General features: G+C 43.6%; 1 protein-coding gene across 2 annotated transcripts in view; it reads right to left on the reverse strand.

Annotated features, from left to right (window-relative positions):
* Nucleotides 1–211: 211 nt before the first annotated feature.
* Nucleotides 212–10,424, reverse strand: part of LOC139664054 (3-hydroxy-3-methylglutaryl-coenzyme A reductase-like) — a 10,386-nt gene continuing 173 nt past the window's right edge. The window contains exons 1-20 of one of the 2 annotated variants that reach the window (XM_071542870.1): nt 10,327–10,424; nt 9,715–9,918; nt 9,470–9,581; nt 9,148–9,235; nt 8,657–8,741; nt 8,424–8,529; nt 8,208–8,314; nt 7,982–8,101; nt 7,626–7,759; nt 7,201–7,481; nt 6,921–7,075; nt 6,581–6,775; nt 5,853–6,011; nt 5,617–5,774; nt 5,378–5,483; nt 4,904–5,074; nt 3,298–3,438; nt 2,316–2,474; nt 1,539–1,693; nt 212–1,424 (exon numbers count right to left, since the gene is read on the reverse strand). The exon at nt 10,327–10,424 is cut by the window's right edge and continues 25 nt beyond it. In XM_071542870.1, the coding sequence (XP_071398971.1) occupies nt 1,370–1,424; nt 1,539–1,693; nt 2,316–2,474; nt 3,298–3,438; nt 4,904–5,074; nt 5,378–5,483; nt 5,617–5,774; nt 5,853–6,011; nt 6,581–6,775; nt 6,921–7,075; nt 7,201–7,481; nt 7,626–7,759; nt 7,982–8,101; nt 8,208–8,314; nt 8,424–8,529; nt 8,657–8,741; nt 9,148–9,235; nt 9,470–9,581; nt 9,715–9,876 (2,649 nt within the window). In that variant the 5' untranslated portion in view covers nt 9,877–9,918; nt 10,327–10,424 and the 3' untranslated portion in view covers nt 212–1,369. The remainder of the gene's footprint in view (nt 1,425–1,538; nt 1,694–2,315; nt 2,475–3,297; nt 3,439–4,903; nt 5,075–5,377; nt 5,484–5,616; nt 5,775–5,852; nt 6,012–6,580; nt 6,776–6,920; nt 7,076–7,200; nt 7,482–7,625; nt 7,760–7,981; nt 8,102–8,207; nt 8,315–8,423; nt 8,530–8,656; nt 8,742–9,147; nt 9,236–9,469; nt 9,582–9,714; nt 9,919–10,326) is intronic. The other variant, XM_071542869.1, reaches the window with a different exon arrangement.

Genomic DNA, 10,424 nt, shown 5'->3' on the forward strand with positions numbered 1-10,424 from the left:
ATAAAATCCTTGGACATGAACAGATTACAGTTGGGTATCCTAACATGCTAAGGCTTGACTTCTCCACAATATATAAGGCCGCTTGTGAACTTCTTCATTGCTTTATGACAAATGGCATATATGAGAACCTCCTTGTAGTCAATGAAGCCTAAAACCCATCCTGTATGGGTATTACTTTCAGCATGTCAATAATTCATCAGTTCAACAGATATGAGCATGTAGGAAAGAAGTTTATTAGGCTAATTCATATGGCTTTGATTTTGCATTTTCCTCTCATCACACAAAACACTCAAAGAAGCAACTTTCCCTTCACACATTGCAATTTTCTGTCTCTGGGTTGGTGAAAGTCAAATCCCTTTGAAAAACAGACTGAGAACAAAACCTCATTGCGATAAACTCAGTGCAGTTCTGACGGCAGACGCCCTTTTCTAACAGCAAGAAGAAACATCCTTGACTGACAGCCACTATCAAACTACAGTATACTGTACATACTTGGCATACAGTAGCACCTCAGTTTGGAAATTCCTGTTGGTAGTGATATCCTACAGTGCATTTAGGCTGCAACACTGATAAAATACATTCAGAAAGAAAATTGGCATTTAAACTCAAATTTGAACAAATGTCACTTTATTACAGTAACTGTTGCCTCTCAAGCAAGATTTTGGCAAGTGCAAAGACTACTTTCTCAGAAAGAACAAATAGATGTAACAGTCTGACGATTTCTCTACATGCATTTACATGGAATAAACCATGTATAAATGTATGAATTTGCATGTAAGCTGTGTCTTTCCATGGTGCGATATAAAAGGCTCTTTGCCATCATCCTTAAATGACTATTAAAAAAAGGCAGAAGATTACTTATTCAAGACTTTGCACAGCATGGTAGATTTTACCAATCCAAACCCTATCCATTATTCAGAGTCTGAAAGAGATCAGTGCGAACAACAGTGAAGGCTGTCTCAAAATATTATCATTATATACTCGTCACATTACCGCAATGTCCAAATGCAGACTAATGGCACAAATAAGTAATCCAAAAAAAATTGGAACTGCAGCTTAAAAAGTCAAACCAATAGGTTTATCTTTTTTACAATCAGTTGGGCGACAAGCCGAAGCAAGCACACATTGGCTGTAGTCTTTAGTCTGTGTTGGGTCCAGTTATCAGCAGTCTGTGACCTCTTGATGTCTGTGACGCAAAGCGCTCCGCTCACAGCCGTTTCATGAAGAGTCACTTCTGTCCTCTCTCACTGCTCATGGCGAGGTTTTCTGTTGTTAGCTGGAGTGTTCAGCCTGACACTGGGAGTGCTCATTCACTATGGCTGACTCCCAGGATGCACTGCAAGTTCTGAATGGACCATCAACATTTATGTCAAGCTGCTTTCTCCGACTGTGACGAGGGCGTTTCTGGAAGATTGGCTTTAGATCTAGGAGAGGAAAACCGGGATGAGCGTCAGCACTCACTGGGTAATCAGCAAAACTATGACATTTACAGATTACAAGGAACACAGCTAAAATACAGATCCAAAAATGATAATGACCTGTTGTGGGTCATGTGGCTCTGGACAAGGTGTCCAGCAGCTAGAGCGGCCATTAGGGAGAGCTCTCCTGCCAGGACAGAGGCACAAACCACGCTGGCCAGCCGGCGGGCGTTCTCTCCTGGCTGGTTGGGGCTGGTTCCCTGGACGCCAAGCATCTACAACACACAGGTGGAGACAGTGAAGAACCAGCTCCGTTAGTTGTTTTAAATCCTTTTATTCTGTATCACTGACACACTTTCACTCACCCACTTCCAGAGTGAAGGACCTGAACAGAAAGATGCACAAGCAGCTCTCGCACTCAGTTGCTCTTAAACACTTTCTCATTCACAGAAGTGTAAACCAAAATAAAAATACAAATTAGCCACGACTTTGTGAAAAAACTAAAAATGAACTAAAACTGTCTTGTCTACTTGTAAAAATAATATACAATACAAAATATAGGTGAAATGTTTTTAGTTTTCATCTTTTTGTTTATGTGCAGGTAAAAAAGAAAAGGTTTTGCTTTATTGTTTGTATTACATAATACCTGTTGCAAACACATACAGTACCTGTTCTGAACCTTTAAAAATACCACCCCTCCCAAAAATACTAAAACTAGAACTGAAACTAAATTAAAAAAACAAAAGTGCCTTGAAAACTACACAAAAATAGTCTAATAGAAATATCCAAAATTATGATAACCCTGATGTAGATAGAAACACACACACTTGCTCTCACATGCACACACACACACACACACACACACACACACACACACACACAGTGCAGCAGCAGTACCTGCAGACAGGCCTGCTGCGGCAGCAGGTTGGTGCCTCCTCCCACGGTGCCCAGCTCTATGGAAGGCATGGTGCAGCTGATGTACAGGTCCTCTCCCTCCGGACCGGCGGGCTCCATCTGAGTTATACAGTTGGAGCTGCCCACTGTCTGAGCCGGGTCCTACACCAGAGCAAAGGAATGTCCTTCAGTAAGGGCGGTGACGCACTACACAGTTTTTTTAGGCAATGTAGACGGCCAAAAGCAACAATAATTATCAACAAAGTGAGACAGGTTCAAAAAGTTATCCAAATGTTTCTTGGCTGCAAGTGATTTTTCCCACTACAGACTCTAACTCACCCTTTTAATTTGGGTTAACCTGGTTTTTAACACTGGGATAACAAGCATTTCATACTTGCCAGTTGGAAAGTAGTTTATCCTCAACTTTAACCCAGGGTTTACCAGCACTTCTCCGGAGTGGTGTTAGTCAAGTTTTTTATGCGTTGCATTTGTTTTGCCTGATCACACTAGTTCCTTCTGTAACTCTGACAGGTGAGTTACTGCATCACATATTCCTACTCTGCAGTCAATAAGAGGATCATATGGGCTAATAAACAGGGTTGGGTAGGTTACTTTATATCAAGTAGAACACCAACCACTATTTCATTGGCCTTCTGAGTTTCTTGTTTTCACTTTAAAAGTATTCCCAAAAGTAATTCTCTGTATCTGTAATGAAAATATGTTATTTTTTTAGGCAAGGTAATGGTTAAATTAAATTGTTTTTTTGTATTTAGAATACATAATAGCTTTACAAGTATTCGGTTACCACCCAACCCTGCTAATGAGATACGATACCCTTTGATTTAACTAGATAGTTGTACTGTGTTTCACCACCTTGACTCATCTATAGTTAATTTTACCTTCATTCTTAGTCACTTGTAATCTGTGCCAAATTACATATAAAATGCAGTATTTTCAGATCCAAGAGAACCAAGTGATCCATTACCTGTCCACAAGCAATGTAGATAGCTGCTACAATGTTGGCAGCATGAGCATTAAAGCCCCCAATACTGCCAGCCATGGCTGAGCCCACAAAATTCTTGTTGATGTTCAGCTCCACCAGAGCAGCTGTGCTGCTCTTCAACACCTACACAACAAGACAAAAGATTAATAGGGCATTAAGTAATGAATGATTTCATCAACAACCACAGAATTATAACATTGACAGGTCTCTGGTACCACTAATGGTAGCCTGTAATGGATAGAAATATAACAGTCACACTTTCACAATACAAATGAGTAAGACCGTCTTCCATCTTTGAGCAATTGAAAATGCAAGGATGTTTTTTTTCCCCAAAACAGAGTACAGGCCAGAAAGTGAGTTTTTGAAAGCCAGAAATCTCAGTGCCATTGGTATGGATCAGCCAGTGACACTTCCTGCATTGTAAAATATCAAGCGGGCTGCCTAAACACAAGTTTGAGCCACCTAAGGAAAAATTTTGAAAACTGAATCGGCCAAAATATTGCTTTTTAAATAAAAGCCTATTTAAGAGGGTCGCAAGAGTGGATTGTAATATGATGAAGTCGTCCACCCACAGAGGCCCAGGTCATTCCGAAAGTAGTGACAGGAGAGGAAGCTGGTTTATGGTTTTGCCATCTGCCATAAGTCTAGCAAAGAAGAAGCAGAGGCCGGTCAAATCGGGCAGAGTGGATGTCTGGCAGGTGAAGCGAGCCAAAGTGAACAGAGTATAGATGAAGTTACATTATGGACAAGAAGAAGCGTACAATTTACGACTTCCAACGAAGAAACGACGGGTGGTGAATGACGGCAAAAAGCCAAGGTAATGTTGAAAATGTCCTGCTTAGGTTATGACCTCACACGCTTTGAGCACAAGGTTTCCAAAAAATAATTGACTCCATTACTTTTACTTTTCATATGATTTCTCTGCAACAGTTGAAGTATTAGTTAATCCCCGTGCCTTAAGTGGGCTCACCTGTAGCGTAAACCAACTGACCCATCATTAAACCCCTCCCCCGAAGACAGATCGACCAATCCTAGCCTAGCAACTGCTGCCCTGTGACAAACTCATGGAATCAAAGAGATCCCAGCCAGCTACAAAGATCCCTGTTGGGAACAAATAAAGTGATGAATTAATACTGACAAACCTATGTGCCTGTTCTGATCCTCTTAGCCATGGAAAAATGATTTTTTTTAAAAAGGATTTACAAGAATGCCTCAACTAGGACAATGTTATGAGTCTATGCCAAAAACTGGCATAAGCATAAAATTGGAATATACAGGTTATAGGTGTCAACTTGGCCATGATGAAGCCAGACCAGCCGGGCTTAGGCACTACCTAAGCCTCTTTTTGAGCCAGGAAAAACCCTGCACTTGATGCTAATACTGTATATTGGGCAAGCTCAAGTCGAGTATGTGATTTATATGAGGGGGTAAACAAAACACACCGAGGAAACCAAATAAAGGATACAACAAATAAGTTCATAACAGATCTGTGATTGGTAGTGACTGGTGACTAGACAATTTTGGTTGTTCTGTTAGACTCAAAAGCAGAAAACAGCAAGCAGAGGAGTATGGTTTTGGTTTTCTGTACCTCTCGGACCACCGTGGCAGGGATGGTGGCCTCACACACAACAGACTTGCCCCGGCCCAGGATCCAGTTCAGGGCAGCAGGCTTCTTGTCAGTACAATAGTTCCCACTGACCGACAGCACGTCCATCTCTGGATACTGCTGCTGGAGTCTGCGCACAGCCTGCTCAGTTCCCTGGAAAGGTCACACACACACACACACACACACACACACACACAATTGAGCATTTGCAGTATTGGACACATAAGAAACACCAATTGTATCTTTGTATTCTGAGGTGGAAGGAGCTACTGTCACACCATTTTATTGTGCAGACAACAGAGTGCACATTCAGCTGAATAATAAAGCATTTTCAGCTGCCTAGAGACATGGGCGATAGGAATCTGCATATATTCATTCAAACTGCATCAGCTCCTGACTCTTTGCAGTCTGTTTGGATTATTTCAAGCAAGCTTAGTATACAAGATGTGGTCTTACCTTGGAGAGCATGTTCATGCCCATGGCGTCTCCTGTCTGCGACTGGAAGCGAATGTACAGATTCCTCCCAGCTAAGCTTATCAACAGCTTCTCCAGACGTGCAAACCTAGCAGGTGCAAACACTCATTTATGACCTGTACATCCTCATGTGCTACAGTACGTTTCATAAATGTGACCAAAGGAGATGGGCATCAACCATTCTAGTAGCGCTTCCAGCTGATCAAAGCGTTTATACAGACCTGCTGGTCTGGTCAAAGGCCTCTTTGATGATGCAGAAGCCATCCAAGGTCTCAAGCCAGGCTTTGACCTCTGCAGCCCGGCACGCTGAAGGCAGCCTCACCACAGGACCCCTGGTCATACCGTCAGCTAGGACCCTGCTGCTGCAACCACCGCCCAGCTGGACATGGAGGACAAGACAGTCAGTACAGCACACATATTCACATAGTGTTCTAACAGCTACAAATTCCTCACTTACAGCAACTGCCCTGCATCCTCTGTTAGTGCTGGCTACCAGGCAGCCCTCTGTGGTTGCCATAGGAATGTAAAACTGCTTCCCATCCAACAGAAGAGGACCAGCCACTCCTACCGGCACCGGCATGTACCCGATGACATTCTCACAGCAAGTGCCCATCACCTGCAGGACGGGAAGACAAAGGGACAATTCAAAGTCATTACACACTGAGCACACTGAGCACTCTGTGTCTTACAGACTGTAACAGGCAATAGCCAATGGTCCTCAAAGCCAACAGAACTTTTTGTGTGCCAACTAACAGGAGGACAAAGTAGATTAGCCCTTTCATAAAAGAATGCACATAGTTTCACTGATGAACAATGACATTTTAGGCCATTAGTTACAGACAAAATAGTGCTTGTGAGCACAATAAGGGAAAAGAGGTCTAATAATTGGTGGGCAAGATCACTGGGTTCCCCATCAGAATCTAACAAGCTTGTCATTCAAATCAGGTGGTTGTAACAAGACTGCCAAGCTGTCAAAATGAATAATTAAGGATTAAACTGCAAATAGGATAAAAACAATGCAACAGCTATTACAACTGAAAAAATGTAAATATTCAGCTTGTTGATTATACAATACGAACACTGTCTATTTAGGTGAAAATTAGAAAGTAATTTTAGAATGTACCATATCTTTTACGCAATACAGCTGGACTATAGATTTTACTGATACACCAGTTGGACCAGTACCTTAGAATAGTCATAGTCCTTATAAGGCAGACAAGCCAACGCAGAAGAAATGGGCAGCTTGGATGACAGCATTTCCCTCCTGATAGCCACGCCCCGCTCTGGAGTTTCCAAGACAGATTCCAGCTTATAGGTCTGGACGTTGCGTGAGGTCACCAGCATCATCACCTCTGCATCGCTAAGGAAACGGGCACCCCTCTGGAGACCATTGAGGAGAAAATTTTAGAAAAGTGGAGAAAATCTTTTCAAGTGAAAATGCATCTCGTTACCTTTCATATGTCAAGATACCCTCTGACTATATTGCACCTACAAATAGTAGCTGTCCTGCTTTCCTTCTACTCACCTGGGGATCTGTGAGGATGGCCATACATTCGTCCAGCTTCCGGGGCTCTGAGGTGGAGCTGAGATGAGGAACAGAGGGTGCATCAGCAAGAGCGTCCCCTAAACATGAAACACAGGGGCCATTCTCCACAGGGCCTGCCAGGGGCTGAATCACCTCTGGTGTAGAGGAATCAGTAGAGAGAGACGCAGTTAGGCAAAAAATAGTTATAAAGTGATGAAAGGTTTTAACAATAAACACATAATTTATAAACGATAGCAGAAATAATCAAGGCAAGACTCACCGTTCTCTTTGGAGGCCATGCCAGCCTCAGGGGTAGATTTAGAGACGGTGGGAGGGGTGGGGCTGGGTGCTGAGGTACTGCTCATGGTCTTCAGGGGTTTGGGTGCTGGCTTGTCCCTCCTGCAGCAGTCCTCTGCCACCCTGTGCCTCAGAGTTGGAGGGGCGCTGATGATGGAGCTCTTTAGAGACAAGGAGGACTGAGCCTCTGTTTGCTCAAAGAAGACGTACTTCACAGCCAGGAGCAGTGCTAGGCCAAGCGTTATCACTTGCTCCAAGTCCATACTGACAGAGAGCAGAGAAACAGACATGGTCATTCATCAGTTAGTCATGTCATTCACAACCAGATTGGTGTGTTGCACAGAGAATCAATGATCGGGAAACTTATGTATGGAATGAACCCAACAGTCATTCTTGTTACATGGCTACCTGGTGAGCTGCAGAGGCCACATGGTGCCACTGGGGTCCAGTCTGTTGGCGACAGGCCCCTCCACAGTGCGATTGTGACCTGGGTGCTCAGCTGCTAGTCGAGAGTGGGCATGAACTAGGACCAGGCCCAGAGACTGGGGAGGAGAGAGAACCATAAAATGAAAGATAGTTAGACTTAGTTCTTACTTTATTATCCATGCTTTATGGATGACAATGAATGAAACAACATCACCTTTAACCTGGAGTGTATCCAGGAGGCACAACACTTTTAAATGGACTACAGTGCTTTGACCAATCAACATAGACCCTTGTTGTAAAATGTTTTCTTAATATCAGAATTGAAGGTTGTTTCTCACCATGATCATCTTAACCCTCTGGGTTACAGGATTAGGCTTGTTGTCCTCTTCTTCAGCTAGCACACGGGCAAAGTGGCTCAGCTGCCAGATAGGTCGACCCTCACGGCTTTCCCTGGACAGCTACACACACACACACACAGTTAGAGGCAAAGAACTCAGAAACGCAGATGGATGAGTCATCAGTCTCACAACTATAATTCTCCCAAAAGCCATAGCGCATCTTTACCTCCAGGACCAGAGAGACACACGCAGGAAAGAAGGTCATGAAGACAAAGTAGTTGGCCAGGACAGACATACAGCCGAAACAACACATGATCTCTAATTGGGGCACGCCTGGGAAAACAATAAAGGATTGTATTAATTTTGTATCACTCAATAATAAATGTACAGCATACAGCAAATAACAACATGTCTAAGGACAAGGAGAATTAGTATTACTAACCTGACATGGTGCCGACCCCGATGACCAGGCACTCGACCAGAGCATCCAGGGTGAAGGTGGGGCCCAGGATGGCCATGCCCTGGGAGATGTTCTCCCTCACCTCCTCCTACACACAAGACACGGGGCCATTTCACTACTCAGTGGTGCCTCAACTACATTCTCTATGTGAACAGATGGGTCTTAAATCGAAGACCGTCCTAACACACAAGTCAAGAATAGGTGTGTAACATTACCTGAGAGTTTGAGCTGAGGGCAAATTTGGCCAATGCGCAGGCTTTGGACAGGTCAATGAGCAGGAGGAAGAACGGTAGGGCTTCACTGCAGGGAAAAGAGTCAAATGACAATTAGGGATGCTCCAACTGCCACCAAAGAAAATGAGATGGAGATAAAAATGTCATATTAATAAGTTTATTAATACTTCATTGTGTTGGGATAGGTAGTCCTTTCTGAATCTATTGTCAACACGGAGGGATAACATGATAACTCCAGTACGCTGAACATAGGGAGGGAGTTTTTTTTAACCTTTTCACCAAGTTCTCTTCGTCCAAATCACATGGATAAAAGTATTTTTGTTCTCTGTAAAGGCTCACTGAGGAATCCACGAGTAACCACAAACATAAGCAAAAAGACTGCAAAACAGTTTGTTAACTATTGTACGAAATCTCAATCTCTTCACAATGTTCTACTCTAAATAATTCTGAGTAAGTCTGTACGGAATGCTTACTTGAGGCCTGTCAACTCCTTCCCAAAGAAGTGAATGACCACTGTACTGAAAACGAAGCTGGAAAATACTGTGAATAGACCGGCAATACCTGGAGAGAAGAAAAAACAAAATGTTATTGTGACACTGAAAATAACAGGGGGCAAATTTGTACTGCATGTGACATATTCTCAGCTGAGGTGAGTGATTATCCTTAGAAATGTATGTAAAACTGAGAGAAGATCAATTATCAATTAGGAGCAATGCTACTAGGTACTGTGTTGAACATGAGCAGGACGGGTTGCTGTGTGCAAACCATAGCCTCTGCAACACCCATCACACTGACCCAGTATGTATTTGGAGCCCAGTTGTCGGAGGTTCTTGAACTGGAAATAGATGTAGACGATGGCCATGCAGCGTGTGACCGTTAGGATGATGATGTCACTGCTCAGGATTTTCTGTAGGAAGAAAGCGCACTTCATGATCACGTGCCCATGTCAAGGCCTAGACACAGCTTTGGCACTTGGAGGCGAGATGTACGCAACACCTCCCCTGCCACACCCAGGTCGAGCTCTTCGCAGGCGGACTCACCTCCTGGAGCTTGGGGCACTCGTTCCAGCTGCACATCTGGTTGCTGGCTGCCAAGCTGTTCATGGACATGAGACAGATGGTGAAGGCGATGGTGCCCACTATTACCTCCCATGGGTGGGAAGCCACCAGCAGGCCATGCAGCCTGAATAGACGGGTCAACATGGTCTCAGGACACCCTCCCGCTACCTGAGGTCACCGAATCACCTGTATTGACAAGGGGGAGAAATTGATCCCACCACGCCCATCTCATCAAGACAAGCTTGTACGCAGTTCATAGGGTAGAATTTGAATTAGACAACGTTCAAACTAACTAATTATGGAAAGGGTTTTTGCAGTAATGACGGCAAACCAAGTCTACAAGAAGCCAGTAAGGGCCCAGTGTGACCACTTTCAGCCGAGTTGTTCTGAGTCATACGATAAACACAGCCTTATCAGACCTTCATATTGCTTCTTTTTGAAACCCAGCCAATGCTAACTGCTATCTAGCCTTCTAGTCAACGTTTTCCGAATACATTTCCGTGTAAATAATTCCTGCCTTGCATTTTAGTGTACATTTATAAACAGTTTCGCTAACAGACACTAGTTTAATCACAAGCTAGGATTGGGACTCACAGGAATAACGATAGAGTTAACGTTAGCATTCGGTTAGCATTCCGTTAGCTGTCAGACCGGGACAACACCGACTGTCGCCAAGGTCATTTCGTGCCTCC

The sequence above is a fragment of the Centroberyx affinis genome, unplaced genomic scaffold (assembly GCF_046629955.1).
Source record: "Centroberyx affinis isolate AG114_WGS23_722 - 3 ecotype Tasmania unplaced genomic scaffold, CSIRO-AGI_Caff_v1 ptg004200l_1, whole genome shotgun sequence".
NCBI classification, from domain to species: Eukaryota; Metazoa; Chordata; class Actinopteri; order Beryciformes; family Berycidae; genus Centroberyx; species Centroberyx affinis.